General features: G+C 39.0%; 4 protein-coding genes and 1 pseudogene across 6 annotated transcripts in view; 4 read left to right on the plus strand and 1 right to left on the minus strand.

Annotated features, from left to right (window-relative positions):
• Positions 1–997: 997 nt before the first annotated feature.
• LOC110042520 (transcriptional adapter 2-beta-like) lies at positions 998–13137 on the minus strand. The gene is made up of 20 exons (XM_089291632.1): positions 13067–13137; positions 12877–12971; positions 12709–12768; positions 11946–12040; positions 11095–11135; positions 9534–9584; positions 9003–9056; positions 8732–8835; positions 7982–8054; positions 7094–7157; positions 6354–6400; positions 5528–5558; positions 4620–4699; positions 4035–4106; positions 3768–3835; positions 3186–3235; positions 3057–3085; positions 2746–2828; positions 2335–2397; positions 998–1788 (listed from the first exon to the last, which is right to left on the minus strand). The coding sequence occupies exons 1-20, from the start codon at positions 13083–13085 to the stop codon at positions 1666–1668; spliced, it is 1302 nt and encodes a 433-aa protein (XP_089147758.1). The 5' UTR covers positions 13086–13137; the 3' UTR covers positions 998–1665.
• Positions 13124–18321, plus strand: LOC110042389 (uncharacterized; annotated as a pseudogene). The gene is made up of 2 exons (XR_016207870.1): positions 13124–13204; positions 15106–18321. The product of XR_016207870.1 is annotated as an uncharacterized LOC110042389 (transcript).
• A 4425-nt stretch (positions 18322–22746) lies between these two features.
• LOC110042386 (uncharacterized) lies at positions 22747–24565 on the plus strand. The gene has a single exon (XM_020747750.2). It carries the CDS (start codon positions 22749–22751, stop codon positions 23988–23990), a length of 1242 nt encoding a protein of 413 aa, XP_020603409.2. The 5' UTR covers positions 22747–22748; the 3' UTR covers positions 23991–24565.
• A 1249-nt stretch (positions 24566–25814) lies between these two features.
• LOC110042385 (uncharacterized) overlaps positions 25815–26858 on the plus strand; it is a 4435-nt gene continuing 3391 nt past the window's right edge. Inside the window, exons 1-2 of one of the 2 annotated variants that reach the window (XM_089291508.1) lie at positions 25815–25905; positions 26468–26773. The gene's annotated coding sequence lies outside the window, so the exon portion shown is untranslated. Of the gene's footprint in view, positions 25906–25959; positions 26774–26858 lie in introns of those variants that run through there. The other variant, XM_020747749.2, reaches the window with a different exon arrangement.
• Positions 25830–26858, plus strand: part of LOC110042460 (coiled-coil domain-containing protein 170-like) — an 18761-nt gene continuing 17732 nt past the window's right edge. Inside the window, exon 1 of the mRNA XM_089291507.1 lies at positions 25830–25905. The gene's annotated coding sequence lies outside the window, so the exon portion shown is untranslated. The remainder of the gene's footprint in view (positions 25906–26858) is intronic.

A 26858-nucleotide genomic window follows, 5' to 3' on the forward strand; every position in this document is an offset into this window, starting at 1 on the left:
GATGGCGCAAAATTTAATAAGCTGTTTACGGGCTACCTTGTGCCTCTGTTTCAAGCCCTCCCCCCCCCCCCCCAGTCTTTTTATTTGTTATATTTCTCATGATTGTGTATCAACTGTTCTCGTCAGCATTTGCGCTTCTGTCTTGACGTTCTCTTCCTCCGACTGATACAGTACAGACATTAGATGTCGTAAATACCGACCTTGTACTATAACGTTGTGATTTGTCACAACGAACATGTAATCCTGTTTTGGATTTTGTTTCATTACGTTCTAACACAATTGTTAAATATGGCATCGTAAAACTTAAATTTGTACTCCGATTCGGAGACTATCCGTTTGGTGGTCGGAATTTGCAAACTTTTCGCGAATTGAAGTTTCGCCAAATTTGCCTCTCCCATTATCGGAAAATAAGTACAAAAAAAATAATCACTGAATCACACTGAAGAGAACCAAGGATTTCTTATTACTGGGCCTGGGGCAAGCCCAGTTCTTGTAGTGGGTAGTTTTGTTAATGGCCTGGGGCGACCCCAGTTATTGTAGTGGATGCTGTTCAAACCGGCAGAATTTGAAAACGCCGTCTATACGTTTTAGTGTGCACGGAAAACGTAATCATGTGATTTCCCCGCCCGCGTTTTCCTCGATGACCGATGTTTGTTGCGTGTTAAAATTTCTCTGCGTAGTGTGGACGGAAAACATGTAATGCGTTTTCAGAGTGGGACGCCGTTTTCAACACATTTGGCCGTTATGGCGCGCGGTTTAAATTTCTTCAAAAGGTTCTGAAGACCTCCGCATGTCACACGTGAGGCCGGGGAGGGGGAGGGACACGGTCAGGCAAAATAAGATGGGATTTTGTAAAGCGTCACGGCAAGGCGACGAATCAGTGCTAAGGTAAACTGAAGTATACAGTCTGGACAAGCTTCAAAAAAAATATGAAAGTTGATCTCAAAATGGGTAATTCGCGAATAATCACAGTCGTATCGAAAATAAACTCACCAAGTCATTATATCTTTTCGATTTAGTTTTTAAAATTTTAACGATTTCCAGTTGAGACGTGTCGCATTCATCTTTGCGACTACATTCATTATTTACAATGGAGTGTAAAACATTAATTCTAGGTAAAGCCTGGTTTCCACTAGCGACGCAAGCACAAGCGCAAGAACAAACGCAAGCAATAGGGATGATCCAAGTGAAAACGAAATTCGACACAAACACAAGGACAAGCAAAATCATCCGAACCTTCCGCCACTTTGGAAAACTGTTTAGGTGCGAGTTCATCTGGATCCAGTATTTTCATTGGCCAAACATAACCACGCGTGGTAAATATCCTTGTGTTTGTGTTATGCCTGAGCGGTGTTCCGTTTTCACTCGTTGCAGCGCAAACGCAAGCATAAACGCAAGCATAAGCGCAAGCACAAGAAAAAGGAAAAATTTTGATCCTTGTGTTTGTGCCTTCGTCAAGGCCGTTTTCACGGTGAAATAACAATTATTGTGTTTGCGTTTGTGCTTGTGCTTGCGTCGCTAGTGAAAACCAGGCTTAATTGTACACGGTACATTTTTTGACGACATTGCATACTAAGCTCCTTCATAGTCACTGATATTTACAATATCGAAGTCAATATTTGTATTTGTCCTAAATTACATTGAGACGTCACTTTAAAGTAAACGTCACGAAGTGGCGACCCAGCCGCTTTCTTTAAGAAAATTCATGATGTGTTTTCTGTGTGTTTTGTCGAGGTTCGGTGGGTAACGAGTTTTAACCTGCACGCCTTGACGTCTGAGGAGATTGTCCTGTGGAAAGAAAAAAGAAAACCAGTTCTTTTTTATTTTTTAGACAGACATGCTTTACAATAACTGCGGAAATCCTCGCGCGTTCATTGGCTAATTTTCATCGTAAATAAGCGAACAGACACATGAATACATAATTTTGTCCCTTCTACTTTTTTGTTATTGTAAAAAACAAATTGACGTCAGTTTTCCCTGCGTCTGTTCTGTTACTGGCAATGAATTTCGTCATAACATTGTAGTCTGCGGATTGGATATCGCCTCGTAGATCCACAGCTACTTTGACGATGTTATGACGGAATTCACGACTAAGAACAGGACAGACGCATGAAAAACTAACATCAATTTGTTAAATTTAGCCTAGTTTCCAAGCCCCATTAACGTGTTGGTCTTGAAACGGTGACTTTTTAAAACTAGGGTAGGTCTCAGTTTTGTTGAGATCATTAGAGAACATATAAGAAAATGGCTGCATACTAGAATGCATCAGGAAAAAAAAACATTGATGAATGTAACACCTCGACACGTCAATTAACAAGGTTTGAATTCACTCACCTTTAATATGATTGTCTTTATTGTGATGTAAAATCCTGGTTTCATGTGTATGGACGCACAGAGCTGCCGATGGAAAAACAAATTCACTTTAGAATAAATCGACTAGCGTTCTATCACGAATGCTTCACTATCTATTCTGTTAAACAGTGAGTAGCCTAGCAGTGGGCGCTCGTTAACAAAATGGCGGCCGCTTCTTTGCGTTTTCGAAGTGCCCGTGAGGTTTAGAACGACAAGTAAATTTATACTAAAACAATTAGATTATTCGTTCTCGATTTCTACGCGTGATAGTTGACTCGGGCTGCGCTCACGCGATAGAAATCTCGAGCTCATAATCTAACTGTTAATTAGCCATCACAGTTGAACCTAAACTAATTACAACAAAATGTATGACTTGCTAATGCAGAGACTCACCTGTCTTTCGACCGGCGATAACAGTTTGTACGTGGCACAATTCTTCATCTGATCTGCAAAACTGGGTGACGAGAGTGCACCGTCTACAATGGCAAAACAAGGAGTTAAATTGTAGCGTGTGTGGACTGGCTTTCAGAATAAGACAAAGTTACCCCAGTTGTATTGGGGAGAGGGGTGGGGAGAGGAAATTTGAGCAGCATAAAGACAGAAGTCCCTCTCCCCATTCTCCTCGCAGCTCAGGCAACCCAAACTATTCACCACAGAAACACAAACAGTTATATTTTTTAAATGTAATTTACTAACGTCGTTACCTTTTTCATCCTTTTCTTCCGATGCAGCCCTGTGTAAGCGAGATGTCCATGAATTAGTACGAACAGAAGAAAAAATGACAAATATCAGAAGTGAAATAATTACAGTTCCACGATATCAACACTACTCACTCATTCTTTTTCCCCATCGATACATTTGTTCTTCTCGGTTGTGCACCACCCTGACACAAAAATATCACCATCTTTTAGCAATTTGTATCATTACCGTACCCAAATTCGCAATTAGCCAATCAGAAGCCGTGTCTACTGTCGTGATATCCTGCGATATCAAGTCACTGACCTGATATGGCTTAGATATCATGATTACTTGGCCGAATTTGGGTGCGGTAATATAAACACCTAATCGTACCTTTTTGGTACGCTTCGGCGGCATATCAGACTCGTTTGGTCTCGCCACGTATTTTGGCTCAACTACATCTCGCCGAAATACGAACTCGCCTGATATGCCGCCGAAGCGTACCAAAAAAGTGTGACTAGGTATAAATATGATGAATTTGGAAGCTGTGTTTGCAGCTAATCAGATGCAAAAACCAAAACCAAAATGTGTGATCTGGCTCAAGTACATTTCGGCATTCCGACAAGTTACTTGTTCTCATGGACTTTGATTCTTCCGTTCGCTTTTGTAGTTAATTTACTGGTTGGACTTATGACTACTAAATAATAACTCCTATTTCACCACTAAATATCACCTACCACCATTTTCCTTTTGTTTTCTTTTCGTCTTTCTCGTCGCAATCTTTGTTCATCGTACTCTTGGCACTCTACAAATGACGCAAAATCGTTTAGCTTGCACAGCACTGACAGCAACAAAGGTCAGACAAATTATAATTCACGTACTTCACATCTCATGAAACTCTAGTATTGGTCATACATTTCAAAAAAAAAAGTGCCAATGAATGAGGCAACAGTCGCTGGTTTAACGTGGATTGCTGAAGTGACCTTTGAGTAACACTGAATTACCTGCCAGTTTTGTGATTCCATTCTTCCTGTATCTCATTAAATGTTTTATTCTCGCTCTAAGTTCCCTTTCCCCTGTGAGTAAATGAAAAATAAACACTCACATTCAATTAACAATTTGAAAAATGCAAAGCCCCGCCCGAACAGTCTACACCCCCGACTCCAAGTTTGAACCTGCAAGTGTATCCATATAAACTTTTCTCATGGTAAAATGCCACTACTTTCAATTTAAGTTTTATGAAGACCTAGCTTTAACTGATATCAAGCTTAAGCCCATGACAAACTGAGGCACAAGACCAAGAGTGAAATCTTGAAATGAATGCGCGCGTGCACAGGCAGCCAGTGTAACTCGTACAATGCAGGTGTAATGTGGGAGTATCTGCTTAAATCAAGAATTAGCCTAGCTGCTGCATTTTGAACTCGTTGAAGTATAGCGAACTGCCCCTTGGGAATGCCGTACAGAAGGCTGTTACAATAATCTAACCTGCTGGTAATGTTACTAATCTAGCAGTCGTCACAACTTCGATTTCGTAGTTATACTAATTAATAAAGCCTTATTTGTACAACGGAACTGAAAGATTTACTTACTTAAATGACCATTCAAAAATTCTTCCCATTCACTATGGCTCTTGAACCTTGCAAAAACTCTGGTAGCGTCCCGAAATTCCCTGTAAAAAAAGAGAACGATTCGTTCGTTCTAACTCTTTGAATATTGAATGTCTTCAAGCTATAACAAACAAAAAACCACCCACGATTGCCAGATAATTCTTAGGAGAGAATTAATTTTCCAGGTTCTAAGACTTTAAGTTGGCTTTGATGAGCTCATGAACATTCAGGTCAGCAAGGTTTTCCTATGAAACTCTGGAGAGTTTCTATGAGTGAGCGACGAGCGATATATATAATAAAGTCTTGATACTTAACAAGTATCCTTCGAAATCGCACAGAGTATCATCTGACACTTACCCTGCGAGGCTAGAGTTCGAGTAAGCTAAAATCAGACGATATTTCTCCAGATAGTCGGATTAACCTCTTACTAACCGAGTGCGAGGGCCGCATTGTGGAATATTGACCCAAAGTCATAGCAGTACGGACTGAGCTCAGCGAGTTCCGTGCAGAAACAACCAAGTGCCGATATTGCCCAGTACGGCTCGAGCAGGCTAGGCTAGTAAGTAGTTTATTATATGGCACTTAAAAAAAACAAAATATACACTTGAAAACTGTCCATATGCCAATTATCCTGACCGAGAAAGAACCAATCAGAACGCTCAAATTTACATCAAGACTACATTGCCATAAAATAAAATAGTTTATCATTTGTCAACAAATTGTCAACAAGCCACTCAAAATACAGTTGTTCAGCACTCTGTAACAGGTTGGAAGAACCTTGAGCATACTTCCAAATACGACAAACTAAATATAGCCCTGGCTATCTGTTATGTGCACTTTGAGTCTGTGACAATTTGCTGCATACAAAAACATTTTAAATAACAGCTAACCTGTCTTCTTTGGTGTACTTTCTACGAAGAGCTGAAAGAGCAAAGCAGTGGTCAACATCTATTTTTTAGAAAAATATCACTGATGTTGCCATCAATCGCAGACAATTAAGATCAGGATTAGGAGGGGACATTGTTAAAATATGCAATGGAATTCTAGTTCACCCCACTTTAGAGTAGTCTTCTCCATAAAAGACTACCCTTACGTTGTGACCGAAACAACCCTCTGAGTAACAATGTCCACCCCCCCTCTCCCCTAACCACTCCCTTGCTAAAAAGTAGAGGTAACATTTCTCAGTTAGTAACAAGGGCGTAGCTAGGGGGGTCCTCGGGTGCTCGTGACTTCCCTTTTGTAAGCCTTTTTTAAGCAAACAACCTACAACAGGCAGTGAAAATGCCATGACAATCTGGTCAGTATCCTCACTTTGACAGAGTGTGTCCCCACCCCCCCCCCCCCCATCCTTTGAAAAATCCTGGCTATGCCCCTGAGTCAATCATTAAAGTATCCATGCACCAATAGAAATAATGCTCTGAAATGTGGCCTCAAACATAACTTGATTAACAGATAACATATAAACTTTGATTGTTGCCAAATGTTGGTAGACATTGATTATTTGACTTAAATATATCTGATCTGTAGGCTTTTTTTTGTTCACTAAATTTTTCAATGGCATCTGCCCACCTTTAAAAGAGTGAAAAATATATAACAGATAATAGAAAACTTCATTAACAGATAGCCCACTCAAGTACATCATGTTATAATTTGTAGAATGACAATATCTGCTTATGCCACTTTCTTAAGATCTGGGACTTATTTCCCTTGTCTCACCTATTATTCTGTGTTTACTAGCAATAAGTCCATGCTGCCTTGCGATACTGTAAGATTTAACAAAATAGGATTGTTTAGATTAATGTACATATTAATGGCAATAATAGAACTGCTGCAATTAATGGGAAGTGTCCTGATTACTTTAATCATTATATCCGTTTTGTCATTAACAGACATCATTACACAACTCGGGTGTCAACTAACATGGACTTGACCAGTCCTTTTTTAACACCAAGACCGGTAAACGTTCATTTTTTACAAGTGGCACTAGATTATGGAACAAGCAAGACAGTGCTACAAGGGACCTCATTCCCCTTTGTGAATTTAGAAATCTAATATACAAGAAATACAAAGATCAGATTTCTAGAATTGACAACTTCATTACTAGTAGAAATTTTTAATGGATTTTCAATTGTATTTTTTCTTTGTATTTTTCTATTTGAATCTGTAATTGTAGTTGTTTGATGGATGTTAACGACCACAATAATGAACTACTGGTTTCACCAGTAATTATGCTTTCCAATAAAGTCATTATTATAAATATTTTTAACTGAAGGTAAAGGGTACAAGTTAAGCTAGAAACACTTAAACCAGAATTACATGGCAAGTCAAGTTATGTACAGTTTAGTATAAAATGCACTCAAAGTAACTTACATGTAGCAATACCACATTGTTATGGTGTCCAAACTTTTTAACACATTGATCATTTAAAAAAATGGACAATCTGATGAAATACGTACTTCTTTCGGTGTTGCCTTTCCTTGAGTCTTCTTAAATACATGTCTATAATTCCTAGTTTCAAATCTGCAAAGAACAGGTCAAGATTATTAACGGTAATTGTTTGTCTAATGCCAGAATTTAACAGTTGCTTGTTTCAGTTGGTAGACACTCAATGACATAATTGCCAGTTTCCTCTGACATTTACAGCTGCTTGTTTTAATCAAAAATAAATTGAATTTCAAACACATTGTTTGGTTTCTGCAAGATGTATTAGTATCGTAAACAATGTAAAGTAGCTTTTTAAGTATTGCAAGTAGTGTAAAGTAGTTGTGTTGTATTCTAAGTTGTGTAAGTACATGTAGATGTATTGTAATGTTAGTTGTGTAAGTATCAGAACTGTAAGTGATGTAGGTAGCTCTCTTGTATAAAAAAAAGTTTAAAATTAAAAATAATAATAATTGGTTTATTTGAGAAAAAGATCACTATCTTTTGTTCTCAACTAACATTCTGATTGGTTAGCTCTTTTCCAAGTGGCCCGGTTTCAGTTGTCGCACTGCAAATTTATTTTACCATCAAATAAACAAATTTACATCAGTTTTTCATGCATCTGTCCTGTTAATGATCATGAATGTTACCAAAACATTGTCAACTTAAGTAGCTGTGGATCCACAGACTGCTTTGACAATGTTATGATGAAAATCATTGCTAATAACAGCACACACATGAAAAACTGACTTCAATTTGTTTTTGACAACAACTAATTGTCAAATTGTCTGCTCTCACTCGTTGATGCATTGCATAAATGATTAATTCAAGTGTCTGTCCGCTTATTGACAATAAAAATTAGCCAATGAGCATGCAAGAATTTCTGCAGTTATCATAAAATACATAGCTTTGCCTTGTCTTACCTACTTCAACATCTTCATCATCATAACTGAACTGCAAACCACTTACAAGAGTTTCAGCTTCATTATCATATTCCTACAAGAAAGCATTCAGAATTATTCTACTCTGTACACTTGATATGTTTACTACTTTATCAAGTGATGGCCAGTACATGTATATTATTAACCAAGTGTAAGGGCCACACTCAGAGAATATTGGCTTAAGGTCTTGATAGGGTATACTGAGTACAGCGAAGTCTGTACAAAAAGACTTAGGGCTGAAATCTTCCCAGTACAATACCGAGCAAGCTTGGTTAATAACAGATTTAACACACGACTGAAATGTTCAAGAAAATGCCACAATCACAGACCAGGAAAACATGCAAAATCCAAGCAGGAATTCTGATTGGGAACTGACTGGAACTAACCCTAACCCTAATTTTTACTCTTTTACTTCTGCCAGCAAACCCCAGTTGATTGCCATAACTGATAAATGAACTTGAATCAAAAACAAAATTTAACCCCACTAGCACCCTACTTGCCAACTTGTCTAATGAGACAAATTAAATTACAACTAAATTGCCAGTGGGAGAATAATTGTTCCTTTTCTTCCTCCTTATCCAGGCTAGGGATCAATATTCTATAATACAGTGTAGCCATCATTATTAAATAAAGTTTATGTCCTTATAATTATTACGAAATGAATACTGAACTCTACAATTTTTTGCAGGCATGGCTTCCTATCTATCTTATAATGAACTAACATGAGGTCACCTTTTCAAAATCATCTCTGAGTGGCATATATCCCAGCTCTTGCTGTTCAGTGATGCCCATCTCTACAGGTTCAGGGGGGTGCAACAGTGTTGGAGATAACACTTCTATAAAGAAAAGAACAAAGATAGTTCCCGCCTTGAACATTTTATACTCTTCCATCAAATTCTTTGACAGAATTGAAGTTTACTAAGGAGGGTAAATTAACAGATACCAGCAAACTCTTCAAAGTTATCAACCTGACGAAATGACCAGGGGTAGCATTTGGTCTTACCTTGATCAGCTGAAGTGTGATCGACTATCTTATTCTTAAATGGTTCCACTGTTGCTAAAATTAGAAAAAGTAATAATGAAAATTTACATGGGACTACACAAACAAATGAACGAGCAAACAAATGAACAAAAGAACAACGAAAAAACAAACGAATGAATGGATGAACCAACCAACTTTATGAATGTGTGGGAGCCATCAACTTATAGGGGATGCCTAATGTACATGAACTAATTAACAATTAACAAGCATTTTGCAGGATCAAAAAAAAAGAGGAATTGCATAGTGGGCAGCACTTGAATCCATCTTTTAGAAAGCTCAATAGATCATGCCTTTTTAATAGAAAAAAATTTCCTAAGCACCAGACCTACGCAAATGACTTGAATATGCTAAGCTATCCACTGGATAGAGATTTAATTGGAGTGTTGTATTTTGTGTGGCCTGATGTGCAGATTTTTCACTTCATTTTTATCACTACCAGTAACATCAATTAAAACAATTTAGTGAGAACTAGCGGTTAGAATAAAAAATTACCTTGCCCAACAGTTCCTGAGATGAAATGATCAGCATAGTGTTCACTAGTCTCTGTTGATGAAGGGCAGATTTATCAAAATCTATGTTCTAACCCATTTTACAGTTCCATATTTAAAGTGTATATGACACGAAAAATCATTTCTGCTTTCTGTACACTTTAAGTGACCAGGCATTTGAGCAGAAGTGAGGGATGGCTTTGTTATGATACAAACCAAAAGCACATTATCCTCAGCTGGTAAAGCAGTTTTCTCTTGAGTGTCTGTTGTAGTTCCCATTTGCTTTCTAACTGGTTTTGGCATTACCACGCTAAGCAACATGGGTTATTGATCAAGTGTGAGATCAAGATTGTTGGATATTGGCCAAGTTCTTTTTTTGCACATTTATGGATGTCGACTCCGTCTCACAAAAGAGAACGAGGCCAATATCCAGCCGTCTTGACTGAACAAGCTTGGTCAACACAGTGGGTACTCCCAAGCAGGCAAGATAGTGCCATCTTGCCTGCTCGGGTAGCCAATTACAGCACAGGATTTGGTTCATCTTGCCCACTCACAGAGCTAGCCAAATTATAAATTGACTTGCACCACTTTAACATCCAATCAGAAGTAAAACCACAACGTAACCAGATTGTAGTTCATTTGCATATGTCTCCCTACACTTTTTGTCAGCGACACCTATATGCTTTGAGTTTTGATTGTTTTAGTGGATTGTCTGAGTGTGACTTGTGATTGGCCAGGGTGTCAACTGCAGGGTCTGTTGACCGGCTGGGAAAGCTTCCATTGAAGGAACAACAGCTTTCGACAACACAGCACTTTATTCTCAGCTGACATGCAGCCATGTTCATTTTACACACAATATGGCCCATGAGGAATACCGCTGACCCCTATGATACGACGACAGAATTATCTCCTATCAACAGGTCAACCCTAACCTAGCTTTCATGAAGAGGCCCAACACCTAAAAGACTGACAACAATCAGTCAGCATTGCATCAAAATACACCACTCCTAAATATAACACTTATTCCACAAGCGAGCATTGGATATGATATAATAGATAGCCATCGAGGTGCATGGTGCCAAGTTGACAGTAATCACTTCATATCCAACATGCATGAGTGGAATAATTGTTAACTTATTAAAACACCCACCAAAATAGAGAAAGCTAAAATAAAAGAGATGTTAAAAGCCCCAAAAATTACACATATGCTTACCATTTTTGTAGAACATGGTATAATAAGTAATTATTACTTACATACTAATAACAGGAAGGCTAAGCCATTGAAATCTCTTAGATTGCATTATCCAATGATCCAGGTTTTAATAAATGCAGGTTTCTGATAGGGAGCACATGAACAACATTGTGCCAAAACACTGTGTCCAAAATCACCTCATATTTTGAAAGCTCTTATTGGCCACTATAAGAGTGATTGTGATTTCTGTGGGTGATTGCTTATGACATTTCATTCTTATAGGTAATCACCTTCCTCCAAATTTCTGAGGTGCAGGTAGCTTACGACAGCTTTAGCTTTTGATTATTTAAATTAACTAAAACTCATGTCCAACCTTTGCCAGTTTTGGTGCCAATATGATCAGCTACATCATCCCTGAAACAACAAATATTAGGAAAGGTATAGAATCAAAATCACTCAACCTTCTATGAAAACCAAAGTGCTTAAGCCATTAACTTTTTGTTAAAAAATTGGTATTCAAAATTGGGGGTATGACTTACCTGTGGAACCATCAGTTACTGAGGTTTTTAAAGATCTTATAAATATTCACAAAAGAATTGATTTCTTAATCACCCATTTGTGTCTTTTGACATTTTTGGTGAGTCCTGCTCTTGAGAACTTGAGTTCTTTCAAAAAAGTCAATTTTTGCTCAGCTCATTCAACTACATGTAGACACTGATGTCAATCAAGAATCTCTATTTGATAACTAAGATGGGTTCTGACAAAAATGAGTGCCTTGCCCAGGTTTGGGGGAGGGGGAATTCCCATACAAAATGGACGGGGGTGTCCATCACAAATTTCAAAAAGAGTCTCTAAGAGGTACCAAGATCCTGTTTGTAAGAGTGGCTTGGAATTGTTTTCACCCCAAGAGGTACCAATTTTAAAACAACACAATATCTCCTGTCATATTGTTTCAGCTCAGTACCCTGCCAGTGCCGCAACAGCTCCCGATGCGGACTTTTCAAGGACAAACACCCTAAGGGATACCAAAACCACTTTTTTAATCCCTTAAAGGTATGACGATCCTCCCCCCTCCACCCTCCCCACCCCCGTCCTTTTTATATGAGAGTGACTCCCTGGGTGCCTTGATCCTTATCACTCTGACTTGCCATACTAACAAGATTACAGAGCAACATTTCTTGTAGCTTTTTTTTCAGATATCAGGTAAGCCACTAACTCACATACCAGTTTCCAAAGCCATGCTGCTCTATAGCATCTAACAGTAACACCTCTTCTTCTGATGTCCAGTCCTCGGTAAACAGTGGAAACGTCCCGCCATCCTTTGAGATACACATGAAATGTGTTACAAATCCTTTTAATAATCTTAGGTCATGCGATGTTGTAGAAGTTCAATTCAGAGCCTGGGATGCAAGTGCTAACTTAAAACAAGTCAAATTCCAAATGTTTACCTGGCAAATCATGTTGTCATAGGTTGCTTTAGATCACCTTCTCAAAAAGATGTCAAAGTATAATAGTTTCTGACATTTGGTTTTACGCTGCAAGTCTATCATTCTGGTCTTTTGAAATAATTGCGCTTCACTTTTGTTTCTCAAGGATATGATTATGCTTTACCACTTGAAAAAAGGAGCAAATGAACAACTATGATCATTCTTAACAATAGGTCCTTCCGGTATACCAGATCATGATAAACCCTCTGAGCAATGATCTCACCTATTTTTTAAAAAAAATTATTAAGATATGGAAAATGGTCACTTTTTGTTTTGATAGGTTGATGCATACACAATTAGAGTCCACATAGTACCTTGATACTATGTGAACTCTGCCCTCTAAATCCTCTCTTACACTTGCATCCGTCTTATATTTTGAAAATACACAGGTCATTTTCTATTTCTTAATACATTATTGATTTATAAATGAAATAAGTCATCGATCACCCAAATTGAGATGTGACCTGAAACTGACATGTTATCCTGATCACGTGACCTACCATAAGTTGATAGTCGTGACCTCTTTTGTGTTTGCCCATTTCTGCACCACAAGCGAAACACTAAAATGAAACCAGTCATAAGTCATAAGTAACAACAGTCATAAAAACACAAAAATCAATGAAAACAGGAAAAGATCAGCGAGTCAATAACAAACTTTGAGTCCTTACTTGAAGACACAAATCGAAATCAGTGCATTCTGCACATTTCACTCGAAGTGACGTGCAATCTGCTTGGCAATAGTTGCAGTGATATTCTTCTACACCTTAAAGATAAGGGAAACATAAGCCCCTATAAGGATAACGCCAGAAACATACAAGATTTCGTTATGAAATGGAGCGATCGAGGTAATTTAATTACCGTTTCCCGAGGCCGCCATGTTCGTTCACGAAGGACAAAGCAGTCAGGAGGATATCCCATGATTCCTTGCGCATTCCCTCGTCGATCCTTGAGTAGCTCGTCTATCGTATCTAGCAGTAGCTGTATTAGAACTGAAAGGTGAGGACAACTTTTCTTTACAAATATTACTCGGTTTTTGGGTCTCCGAACATCGTGAGAAAGTTTCTAAATTCTGATCAGACGATTTGTCGGAGGGAACATCACAAACCTAACCTTTCTAGCTTGGGCGGTTTTCTGCCCCATTTCAGACCATGTGATGATACTCTTGAGAATTCAATTCAAATAGTCTTGTTTGTAATTAATCTTTTTACGATTGGAATTTTACACAATTTTTAGCATAGGCGTCCCCAATTAGCTTATTGTTTTACAGTGAGCTATTCATTCATCATTCATAAAAGAACAATCCTCAAGAGAATATCACTTGGTCTGTATAAAATGGTAAAACATAGACTGCCCAAAGTGAAAAGGTCTACTGTCCCCTCATCTTAGCCTGATTCGTCCCTCTCTGTCATTGTGAGTGAACAACCTGCCCGGGGTGCACTTCGCCCATGTTTGGGTGTAGGGGTGCTGCCAACGGTTTGAAATTCCAACCTTGTGTAGGCCAAAATGTTCTAAAAACCCTACCTTTATTTTAAGACCCCATTTAGGGAAAGAGACAAAATACACGCTCTCTTGTTTTACTGGAATTTAAACTGTCTAATAGGCCATTGCAATCAGCGAAATTGTGTTTGATAGCTCTAAAATCAGTTATACAAAAGGCCATTGAGTTACTTAATGCAGCAAAATGCTGTCATAACATCTGTAGAGAAATCTAAGATCCCAGACTGATCATGTGACCATACCCTGTTTGGAACAAAGGCAAGTAAAATTATATACCCACCCTAATTTTATCCAGCAGCACAAATAAGGGATTTCCCCTTCCCCCTGGCCTCTCCTATCTATCTTTTGAACACAGGATTGGACTAAAGGCCAGTCAGAAGACAGCTGGCTTTTTTCAGATTGGATAAAGAAGTATTGGATCATGTGTACTAAAGGCATCTACGGTCAAGTGTCGATCACAACTTTCGATCGATACCCTCGATCAACATTTCGATCAATACTCAATCGACATCCCGATCGATATTCAGCAACACTCTATCAACACTTGATCGAAAATTAGTCCATTGTCAACTGAGATGTCAATGGAAGGTTGATCGAGTGTCAACCAAGGTGTCAATGTAGTGTTGATTGAGTATCAATCAAAGGTCGATCGAGGGTATCGATCAAGGGTATCGATCAACACTCGACCATGGATGCCTTTGGTACAGATGATCCGAAACGTCAGGCAAAAACGCAGGGCACTTTGGTATTTCCTTCTTTCCAGACTTAAAAAATTAATTGATGATCAGTGACATCAAAGTAATACTCTGTGAGGTTCATGAAAAAAATTAACTGATTAGTCATTGAGTAGTGTGGATGATCAATGAGTAATCAACTATTAATTGATGACAACCAATTTGTGACCCATATCAATGTACTGATAAAAGTAAAAGGTAAAGTCTGCATGTGAGCCAAGGGGCCCACTAGGCCAGAGCTTATCCCGGTTTCTGTAACATGAAGCGACTAGGTGTATTTTTACCCCCGCTGGATGGGATGCTAGTCCATTGCAGGGCTACCCCCAGGATTAAATTCACTGGTGCCCATTTGTACACCTGGGTGGAGAGAGGCACTGTCAGAGCAAAGTGTGTTGCCCAAGAACACAACACAATGTCCCTGACCAGGGCTTGAACCTGGACCACTCAATCTGGAGTCGAGCACACTAACCATGAGGCCACTGCGCCTCCACAAAGAAGATCGTAGATTAATTCCGTATTGATTATTCATTAATTTATTTATGACTTGTTAAATTAGTGCTAGAATTTGACTTGTGGACAGGTTGGGGGGGGGGGGGGGGGCGGTGGGGCGATGTGAAATTAAAATTGAATGGCCCCTTACTGAGCTTTATTCCTTTTACTCATCAGCTTAGATACACAATCTTCAAGATGACTACAATGTTTGACTACCTTAAAAGAGATGGCAGGAAAGTTTCCACACTACGTGTAGGATCCCCTAGTGAAGACCTACGGGTCAAGTGTGGTGAGCTCATTCACAAAGCATCACAGGCACTACACACCCCAGAAAATTATGCTGATTTATTTCAGTATGGACCGCACAATGGTAGTTTAGCAGTCAGGAATGAGCTAGCCAAGTTCCTTAGTGAAGAGTATGGCGATAAAGTGGGCTGTGAAGATATCTGGGTCACTGCTGGTGCTTCACAGGGCCTTGCATGCATAGGAAATCTCCTCTTTCAGCCTGGAACTGTGGCTTTTGTTGAAGAACCTACATATTTTATTGGTCTAACAGTGTTGCAGGAGGACTATAGAATGAATGTGATTGGGGTTCCAACTGATCAAGATGGAATGATTATTGATGAGCTTGAGAAAATGATGGCTGAACATTTGTTGACAGCACCAGTCCCAGCTGGTAATAAACCATTTGCTGCTATGTTGTATTGCATCCCTACATTTAACAATCCAACTGGCTCTGTGCTCTCAGCAGAAAGATGTAAACAACTGATTAAACTGCTCCGACGGTACAACGTGCTGGCCTTTTGTGATGATGTCTACAACTTGCTTTCTTACATGGGTGACAGGCCACCATTTCAATCGCCACCGAGGCTCTTCTCATTTGACGACAAGACTGATCCTGATTACAAGGGTCATGTGATTTCAAATGGAACTTTCTCAAAAATACTGGGGCCTGGTTTGCGCCTTGGATGGATGGAAGTACCTGAACACGTAGGAAGGATTTTGCATACAACCGGCTATGCAAAGAGCGGAGGATGTTTCAACCATTACACATCTTGTATTGTTAGCACTGCCATTCAAATGGGTTTGGTAAAGGAGCACTTAGCTTATGTTCGGGAGGTTTATTATTCTCGACTTAATTCACTTTGTAATGCCCTGGATGAGTACATTCCTTGTTCGGTTACGTACACAAAACCCCAGGGAGGTTACTTTGTGTGGGTAGTTTTTCCTTCTGAAGTGGACTGCGACAAAGTCTATGATGTATGTTTGAATAAATATAGTGTTGACTTCAACAAGGGCTCAGGTTTTTTCTTCTAGAGGGCAATATAAGAACTGCATGAGACTCAGTTTTGCATTCCATGATGGTCCTACAATTGAGCACTGTGTGAAGCAAATAGCTTTAGCAGTCAAAGAATGTTTTACTGCATGAGAATTATTAACACTTTAATGTACTTGCAGGGTCAGTATAATTCCTTAATATGCATTCATATTGTCTGAGATGATTAGATCCTTTCTTCTCAAAATCTGGCACCTTTAATTTGTTATAAGAAGGTTAAGAAACAATAAAAATTGACTGCTTCGGGAAGTAAGTATAAATAAATTTTGAATCAATATCCATTGCTACACGATCAGAATTTACATGTACATTTTTTATTATTTTAAAGTTTTAGAAATTATATTGTCTCCGAGGTTATATTCCAATGTCAAATGAGATTTTGAGATATTGCGGAAGAAAACTTGTATTTATGTGATATAATTTTTGGATTTTATCATGCTAAATATGAATATTTTCTCCGGGATGTCTACTTCTTAAATATATTAGTCAGCTGGTTGACTTTATCAAGAACAAAACTGGAGGCCATCTCAAGTGGCAAATGGTGTCCATTAGTTAAATTGAATTTTCTGTCGGAAATGTTACTGTTTGAATAAACCCATTCAGTAAAGAATATTTAGGTGATGTTTCAAAAAAAAAAAAAACTCTTGCTATACCTTGTACATGCAATTGATAATAATAATTTATTAATACTTAGCCACATTAGCTTTAACTGGTCTTCATGCATGCATGATCGAATCAGAATTTGGGGTGCTTATTTACTTTTGTTACTTCAAGGGAGGGCACTTATTCAGGACAGGTCACTTATTCAGGACAGGGTGCTCATACAGGACAGGGCACTTATTCAGGACAGGGTGCTTATTCAGGACAGGGCACTTATTCAGGACAGGGTGCTTATTCAGGACAGGGTACTTATTCAGGACAGGGTGCTTATTCAGGACAGGGCACTTATTCAGGACAGGGCACTTATTCAGGACAGGGTGCTTATTCAGGGCAGGGCACTTATTCAGGACAGTGTGCTTTAATTTTAAAGAAGAGATCATTCATCCTCATATTGCTCTGTTACTTCTGACAGTATTCATATGTTGGTTGTTTTGTTTTGTTTTGTTTTTTTTTTAAGAGAGATTGACAATGCTATAATGGAACAAATAATCACTGCCATTTTAACCAGAACCTGTATCACTCGGAAACAAAAAATAGGTGGGCAATTTGTACGCATGTCAGCTTAGTGTCTGGTGGTTAAATTTTGGCAGCTTAAGGGAGGGGAGGGGAAGGTGTTTATTGGAAACAGACTATTTTATAGGGACAAGATGCTCATTTCATTTCTTATTTCATTTCATTTCTTATTTCATTTCTTATTTCATTTCATTTCGTATTTATACTAATACTAATAGACATTAGTAGAATTCTACTAGTATACTAATGCAAATGCTGTAATCTGACTGGCTGAGCATTGAACACTATCAGCCATTAGTGAGCAGTTGCTGGAGGTCGTCTAGGAAATGGCGACGTTTTTTTTCGTTTTTCCAAAGTTTTGGAGGAAAATTTTGATGCAAATGGATAATTAAATTCCTGAGAAGTCTAAACGAAGGACATTTACGGTTTCTTGACTTTAAAAAAAGTTGAAATTATTGAAAAAAAAGGATGCGCGCGCGCACACAACTCAATTTTAAATGACAATTAATAATACGTCAAGAAATAATTGGAAACCTTATTTGAAGTAAATTTTAGTGAGAATTCTACTAAAACAGTTAGATTATTCGCTCTCAATTTCTATGAGGTGATAGTTGATACGTCCTTCGGCCTCATCAACTATCACCTCATAGAAATCTCGAGTTCATAATCTAATTGTTAATTAGACATTAGACATTAGGAATTAAATATATATATATATAAAGCTGACGAATGTTGGACTAGTGGGTCTACTTTGGATGAATCAACATCAACATTGTGTTGGGGGTGGGGAGGGGGAGGTGGACAGAAAGACCATATGTTGGCAAAAGTGCGAAGTCGATAGATAATTCTATTTAAAGCTTAATTAAAAAACAGTATTTGAAGCTCACGTCGAAACGCCTTTTTTTATTCCCCTTCTCATTTGCTTGAAGAGTAAGAACAAAACGAATGTCGTGAAAAGATTTGACACAGTCACTTTCATCGCCTGAAAGACTTAGTCCACAACCAAACTTTGGCAGGTTATCTCTCGTTGAAAACCAAGCAAGGGTATCGATCGCAACCGAGTAAAGTTATCGGTCCCAACTCCTTAGTAAGGTTTATATGTGCTAACATTCGAGTCGAAAGATCAAGTGGCCTTCATTGTGGTTTATATAATTTCTCCCGAGGTAAATTGTGGTATCTCATAATTTCAGATAATGCCTAACTAAATAATGGGGGTATGCGGCCCGCTTCCCAAAACCCTTACCCTATTTATGACCAAAATCTGCGATATTTCCTACCATATTTATGACCTGACCAAAAATTCGAAACCCTATTTATGACCTGACCTTTAAATCAAAACCCTGTTTCAGACCTGCGTTATATTTAGTTCCCTAGTTCACACCAATGTTAAATTACCGTAAACATAATTTGTGAAGGGTTTTTGTTGATTTTCTTCTCGATAATGATGAAAAAGTGGCTTCCTCTGTAAAAAATACCCCTATCAAGGCTAGAGTGCAAAAACCATACCTTGTTTATGACCAAAATGGCCAAAAATCAGCTAAAATCGATACCCTATTTATGACCAAAACAGCTGAAAAAGCATACCCTTTGGGCCGCGCATACTTATATAGCCCATATAAGGGAGTACCCCCTCCCCCCCGCGGGCGGTTAAACTAGTAATAGTTTAGCCGCCCGCGCTGTACGATTATGGTTTCTTGTATTTTCTCATGTTTTATTCTCTCGTTATTGATTTCTTTGTTTTAATAGTGTTTTTAGCTTTGTCATATCGCTCATGTTTTAAATTTTCTCGCCCTAGGTGATAAAAACAACTCCTTGCGCGGGTCAGGACATGGGCACAGGTGAAGGGCCGGATGATCCCGTGAGATAAAAATAACCTAGCTACCTCGCTTACAATATTGGCTCAGTGGCCCTCACTGTATCGTATCCAGCGAAGATCGTGAATTTAATTCTCCAGTTTGGACGTCGCTTGAGATAACTAAGGTAAGAAACCCCTCTGATTTAAACAACTCGGCATTCGTACAGCATTAGAATTTCAAAACTCGTTTTCTACGTATTCATAATGACTTCTTTCAATCATATGCAGCCATATGCGAATCGACAAGACCGCCTCTTTTGCATGCTTTTGCCTCCAGTGAAGTGCAAATGAATGTTACAGACGAACAGCACGTTGCCGGCGAAATGTCTTAGCCGGGCGCTTGTACATTGGCTGTTCATGATCAAAGTATTTACGAGTCGCGATCGTCAGTCTTTCAAGTATACGTTGTGTTAAAGCCGGCAACAGGCTCAGCCCCGGGGGAGGGGGTACTTCCTTATATGGGCTATACAGATATGTGCGGCCCAAAAGGGTATGCTTTTTCAGCCGTTTTGGTCATAAATAGGGTATTAATTTTAGCTGATTTTCGCCATTTTGGTCATGAATAAGGTATGGTTTTTGCACTCTAGCCTTGATATGGGTATGTTTATAAGAAGAGCCACTTTTTCATCGTTATCGAAAAGGAAATAAGCAAAAGCCCTTCACAAATTATGTTTACGGTTATTTATATAATTAACATTGGTCTGAACTAGGGAACTAATTGTAACTCAGGTCTGAAACAGGGTTTGATTTAAGGGTCAGGTCATAAATAGGGTTTCGAATTTTGGTCAGGTCATAAATAGGGTAGGGAATATCGCAGATTTTGGTCATAAATACGGTAAGGTTTTTGGGAAGCGGGTCGCACACCCCCACCCATTTTTTTCTGGGAGAACCCCCCGGGGGGGCTTACCTTCGCGTTAATCAGACCGAAACGAGCGCTTTTCGGGCTAGGCTCGATTTCCGGCTCCCTCTGGAGTTCGGGCAGAATGTGGCGCTCTTTAGGCCAAACCGTGCGATTAACCGACGTTCTCTCAATTCTTACGCGATCCCTTATTTTCTCAAAGGGCCCGTTGGCGTGCAAGAAATGAGGTGCCCGAGAAATTTTGTAGTGTATTCCCACAAGGGACCAATTGTATGACGCTCTAAAGGGGTTTGAGTAATGATTTGCAATTCGATCCGTTGAATTTGATCGAAAACTCAGAAAGCTACCGCTGTTTTTCGTTTAAAAGGCTACAATAAGGTAGAGACCTTTACCAGGAATCCTTTTTTTGTCGTTCTAGTACTGTTGTAGTCCTGGTGTAGGCATTTGGGGGTCTTTGAGCGATTTTTTTTTTCTATACACGCGTACACGCGTTCTAAAAATAGACTTGTTAATAGTTTACACAAAGGTGACCCCGCTCTGAAGAATATTTTGCAAATGACCCGGCCTTTGCGAGGCTCATTGCTTAGGCCGACCTTGCCAGCGTTGGTCCTTGGTCAGAACAAAGGGCCAGTTCGTCTGTTTGTGTTTTGTTTTCCAGATCTTAGCTTTGAGCGTTAGAGTAGATATTGATTTCAAACAGATTTCGTGTCGTGTCTTCCAGGGTGCGATGACCTTTCTCCTTTGTCTTCCCGCCAAGAATATTCAACATTTCGCGAATATTTAATACTGTTCGTCCGATTTGTTAGTGGTTTTCACTGATTATTCAAAGTTGTTTTAACTGTTCATTCAAGCACAGGTTTTAACTGTACTTCTTTAATCAACTTCAAGTCGCGGACGCCCACACAGCCCAACCTGTTCTTTCACAGGGAGCCCATACAAGCGGCGTGTCTGTTTTTATGTTCGAAATATAAAGAAATGTATGGGAATATTAAAGTGTCTTAATATCGTAAACTGATATCGAGTAATGTCCATGTTAAAGCTCAAAATAAACGTAAATCTACCTCAGTTGTTGTTTATTGTCGTTTCTGCGGCTCAAAATGGCGAATTTGAGCGATTTGGTCGGTTTTGCGTTGACTGTTACTACACGTTATAAGGAGACAAGGGTGGAAAGCTCGTTTTCGACCGCTCCAGCGCCAAGCCGATTTTCCCCCAGAAATTAGAATCGCCTGGCTTCCAAATCGAATACCAGATAAACTGAAAGGTTGACGCTTCTTCTCGTGGTATTCCATCGAAGATCCATTCAAAATCCAAATGCCAACCGCCAAATAATTTTCGAGAAACGCAGCTTCCGAAGCGACCAGCATCCGCGGCCGAAATTTCGTGTGCCAAGGAGCAACAGTCAAGCTGTTTGCTCCACGCTGGTTGGATGATGCTCTATTCAGTAGCTGCATACCAAGAAAGGGAAGCACACCATTGCTCCCTGAACCCATGGTGAATTTTACTGAGGAGTGGCAGTTGTTAAGAACCTGAAAAAAAGTCAGGTAGTCCCTGATGTTGTATCTGACATTATGGTTAATGTGTCATCAACATGTCTCTTGTAGAATAAAGGCATTTTACCTTCACGCTCAAGAGTTTCTTCATTTGACCCCATGAAAAATAAAAATAAAATCCTCCCAAAAAATTGCGCTTTCGCTTACCATATTTCATTAGTGTAGAGCATGGTATAATGACTAAGCCAATGAAAACCCTTGAATGGCATTATCTAATGATCCAGTTTTAATAAAACTAGATATCCGGTAAGCACTGTGCAAAATGCTTGGAATATATTCTGTTTATTAAATTCTCATCATTGGATAGTGCATTTGTAGCCATCTGATTGATTTACGAAATCTGGGTTAGCAGCCATTACAACTGTTTGACCTTATATGGAAATTAGTGCTTTCCCGACATGCTTCAATCAACTCAAAAAGTGAACAACGCGCGAAAATATTCCCGCTTTTCCCACCATCACTTCGTTTAAATCAAACTGTAATGTCCACATTATCCAGTTGATTCAAATTATTTCATTCGCTCTTGCTGGAAACGAGTTGTTTTTGACAAAATTCGCTGATACGCGCCTCGTTAGTTTATTTAAGCAATAGACCACACGTTTTTATGGTTTATAGGCTGATAAACCACGCGGGATGTTAGAAGAAGACGAGAAGAATTGGTAAATCACGAGCCGCAGGCGAGCGATTTACGAATTCTTCGAGAATAGGTTTTATTTAAATTGTAACAATGTTTGTAGAGGGCCACAAACTCATTAGTTTTTTAACTATTAAGTTTCACCTCTTTAAATAAAGTTTGATTGACTGATTGATTGATTGATTGATTGATTGATTGATTGATTGATTGATTGATTGATTGTTTGTGGTCTATTGCTTTTATATAATAATTCAGAAGACACGCGAAATTTCCATGAGTTACTGGCACAATAAACCATAGCTGCTTGACCAATCAGAGCGCGCACATTGATTTGATTATTATATAACACTTCATATCTAACGCGGGTTCATGGAATAATTCTGTAATATATTTTTTTATGACAGGACTTGATGCTAACCATGTTTTCAACTCAACATGACTATCTGGATAATGGACCAGAGAAAATTCACAGCTTAAAAGTCGGAATGCCTAACACTCGCTTGCAGCAGAAATGTGCTGAACTTGTTCACAAAGCATCGCTTTCACTTCACAAATTAGATCAGAGCGGGTATGCATTAAGATATGGACCAGAACCAGGCTCGGAGATATTCCAGCGAGAAGTAGCCAAGTTCCTTACAGAGCAGTATGGGGACACTGTGAATCATGAAGACGTGTGGGGAAATGCTGGTGCCTCACAAGGCCTTGCATTCATAGGAAGCGCTCTCTTTCAATCAGGGGATGTGGTGTTTGCCGAGGAGCCAATGTACTACCATAGTCTAGGCATCCTGCGAGTTGACCTGAAAATGAAAGTCATTGGCGTTCCATCTGATAAAGATGGAATAATTATTGAGGAGCTTGAAAAGCTGCTGATGGAGTATTCTAATGAGCTGCCGCGACCGACAAAGAAGAAGCCGTTCTCTGCTATGCTGTATTGTGTGCCCACATACAACAACCCAACTGGCTCCTCTCTTCCAGTAGAGAGATGCAGGAAGGTTATTGCATTGCTCCGAAAGTATAACTTGCTAGCTTTTTGCGATGATGTCTACAATTTGTTATCATACACAGATGACAAGCCGCCCCCTCAAAGGCTGTTTGCGTTTGACGACAAGTCTAATGCTGATTACAAAGGAAATGTCATTTCCAATGGTTCTTTTTCAAAATTCCTTGCCCCGGGGTTGCGTCTTGGGTGGATGGAACTCCCTGAACGAGTGCGCATGCTCTTGAACACAAGTTCTTACTCCAAAGGTGGTGGGTGTTTTAACAACTATACCTCGTGTATTATCGCTGTGGCCTTGCGAGAGGGCTTGGTTAAGGATCATTTGTTGATGGTTCGAAAAGTTTTCCACTCCCAACGTAACGCATTGTGTGATGCCCTTGTCAAGTATATCCCTGGGAAATGTTCCTATCAAAAACCCGAAGGGGGTTATTTTGTGTGGGTTACTCTTCCTTCAGAAGTCGACTGTGAAAAATTGTATGAAATTTGTCGCAAAAAGTATTTTGTAGAGTTCAACTACGGCTCAAGGTTTGCTGCTAGTGTTGGAAAGTTTACAAATTGCATGCGATTGAGTTTTTCATTTAATGAATGTGATATAATTGAACATTGTGTGAAACAAATAGCACTGGCCTTGAAAGAACTTCTGAATCATGCTTAATGGTTGAGGTGACTGCTTTAGTTTCTTAGTCAATATACATACCATTGTTATTGGTTAGATCAATTTCGGTGGCTTGGTAGCACGCAACCAGTCTTAAACTTAAATTGCCGGTACAATTGAATTTCATCGTTAGAAATTAAAACAAAATCCCATAGGAAAGCGAGCAATGTCAGTTTTTAGAGGACAAAAACCTTGTACCAGAATGATTTTAAGTATATTAGGGTCCTTTTTGCAGTTTTCTAAAAGCTAAAGCCGGATATAAATAGTTGCCTGAAATAACACCGAAAACAATTTCCCATGTAAACTCAACAATTCAGAGAAATTTCATCATCAGTTTGATTTCATCAGTAATTTCAAGTGTTTCATATAGAGCTCAAAATCTGTTTTCGACATTTGGTGTTGTTCGGAATTATTTCTTTTGAGAAGATATTTAAAACAGTCGCATAGAAGTTTTGAATACGATGTAAATAATCTTGGTACAAAGTTTTTGTCCACTTGTTACCCAAACCTCAGGTGAATTCCGTCTTAAGCGGAAAAATGTATAATGGTGAAGTGTGAAAATTAAAAAAAAATAATAGATCGATGAATCATATACTGTTGTATCTATTTCGGATATAAATGCTCAGTTATAAAAAGCTGGTAGCAATATTTTCATTCTTTCGGTTTCATACGGAACTAAGTTCAAAGGGATGAAGATTTTAATTTTATCTTACAATCGTATCGCAAAAATCTATGTTCGCCCGGATTGCTACTCGAAACATTTGGTCCTTTTAATAATTCAAAACAGTTGTTCAAGCCATGGCAAAAGGTCATAACAAACATGGCGGAGCAAGACAAGAAAAAACCTCGTGCTCACGACAACGAACTGCACGCACGACGATTACATCAAAATACTTCGGAAAAGCGATTACATAGCAAAATCTTCGGAACAATCTATAAGTATTTTCGGAATTTGTACTTCAAAACTTTCCTTTTATTTATCTGTTTGTTTATTCTTATACACAGCCCAACAAGCTGTTGAAGCTTTACATTTTACTGTGTATAATAAAGTTGATTGATTCAGTGATTTAGATAACTTTTTCTGCGATTACAGACATTCTATTTGCGAGCTTGTTTCAGTATATTTTATCTTCTTACAGTATTTACCGAGATTCAAAGAGATGGAGTGTGTATATTATTTTAACCCAAATAGTTTTGAAACGTAAAATTATGTTCAACAATATTCCTCAATCACTGACCCGAATAGTCTGTTACCTGAAGCAAAGCAAGTCACTAGTTTATCTTCTTTTCGTAGCGCTGTATCTTCAACACTTTGTTAAAACTCTTTCATTAGATTTCGAGGTTCCGTTTCCTTGATTCATTATAGTAAAATTGTAGACGGTGATCTTCGCCTAAAAGTTTTTTAGCCTGCGAACAGGCTCCCGCGGCCGGCGAGCGCGAACGAAGCCACCCAGCAGCATATACCGTTAGTGAAATAAAGATTTATTATAACGCCTACCTGAAAAAGCTACCCAGACAAGCTTATTCAACAAATACATGCGCTTTAATTCCAGAATTTTTGCACTATAGAGCTCAGTTTAGGAACACGGCTTCTTTTAATTCCATACACGAGAGTGGCAGTAGACTGTTCACAGCCCTCTGTTTTCTCGTATTTTTATTTCGATCGTTGAACGTTCGGATAGAATCGCGAGAGAGCTGGACGCGAGCGCGAAACCATGCACCATAAGTGCCCTGACTTGCACCTCACCCGCGCGTGCTTCGGGCTCGCTTTTTCTTCCGCGTGCGACGTGCGCAAACAGAGAGGCTGTAAACAGTCTAGAGTGGCAGAAATCAAGCGTAGCCTGAAGTAACCATAACAGGTCTATAATGGGATTTTCTTCTCTGTTATTTTTGAGGGAAGAAGGCGATGGTAAAGGTAAGTTAATATATCTGTCTGTTTAGTGAAAGGGAAATGTATTTAATGACGCTGAAGACTGATAACTCTTGCATTATTGTATAATAACTTTATTCACTCGTACATTTACAGGTTTTATATCAGTGAAATGTAAATACAGAGAAAAGAAAGTGTACGATATGTAGTCTCCAGTTATTATGTTTCTGTGGAGATTTAAGAGAAAAAAGGGAATACGGGTCAGTTATTTTACAGAAATCAGCCCGACAAATTTGCAATATAGTTGTGCGTGAATTTCGAATCTTGTAAGTTTCGTTGGTAGTTCATGATACTCCTTATAAAGTCTTCATATGAAACTTTTACGAGAATATTTCTTCTACATGATTTGGATCCCAGCGCATGTCCGCCAGTGGGTTCAGAATCTCCATTAATCAGGGATGCAAATCTCGCAGCGAGTTTGGACATCACTGGCCTATTTGTTGTTCCTGTGTAAAAATAAAAATAACAGTTCTCTGAACTCTTCAATTACGTTCTTGGTTTCATTGAATGGGTATTGTTGCGCCGGTTTCTCTGCTCGGCCAAACAGCATGAGAAGAACGTCATTGCTGGAAGTCAACGCCGACACCGAGGTAGAGTATTGACCAGCGAGACCATCGATAAATCCTGTAGTTCGTTTCTGTTCCCTTTGGAGTGCCTTGAGGACCACATCTGTGTTGTGTACTCGACTGAAAAAAGAATGTGATTATAGCAAGCACCTTCCTTGGTCTTCCTGACGCGGCCAAAGAAAATGCATGCATTACGGACCTATATGTAGATCGACATTCCCCGCTCGTCTTCGAGAAGTAACTTCACGCCCGGGACTTCACGAGGTGCTCGACACACAATATACCAGGTACGTGAAATGTGTCAAAGATGAGTACACTCGAGGTCTTTATTACTTATTATAAACATGATAAAAGATTATGGATGAAAACCCG

The sequence above is a fragment of the Orbicella faveolata genome, unplaced genomic scaffold (assembly GCF_042242905.1).
Source record: "Orbicella faveolata isolate gen_17 unplaced genomic scaffold, um_ofav_v1 contig_24, whole genome shotgun sequence".
NCBI classification, from domain to species: Eukaryota; Metazoa; Cnidaria; class Anthozoa; order Scleractinia; family Merulinidae; genus Orbicella; species Orbicella faveolata.

Excerpts from the sequence above, each read along its gene's own strand:
- LOC110042520 (XM_089291632.1), bottom strand. Across the intron at positions 12,769-12,876 it reads ATTTCGATTTGTGTCTTCAA|TGTTTCGCTTGTGGTGCAGA; the intron begins GTAAGGACTCAA and ends GTTTCATTTTAG. Across the intron at positions 8,055-8,731 it reads TCAGAGATGATTTTGAAAAG|GAATATGATAATGAAGCTGA; the intron begins GTGACCTCATGT and ends GCTTTCTTGTAG.
- LOC110042386 (XM_020747750.2), top strand. The coding sequence starts at position 22,749 with ATGCTAACCATGTTTTCAACTCAACATGACTATCTGGATAATGGACCA.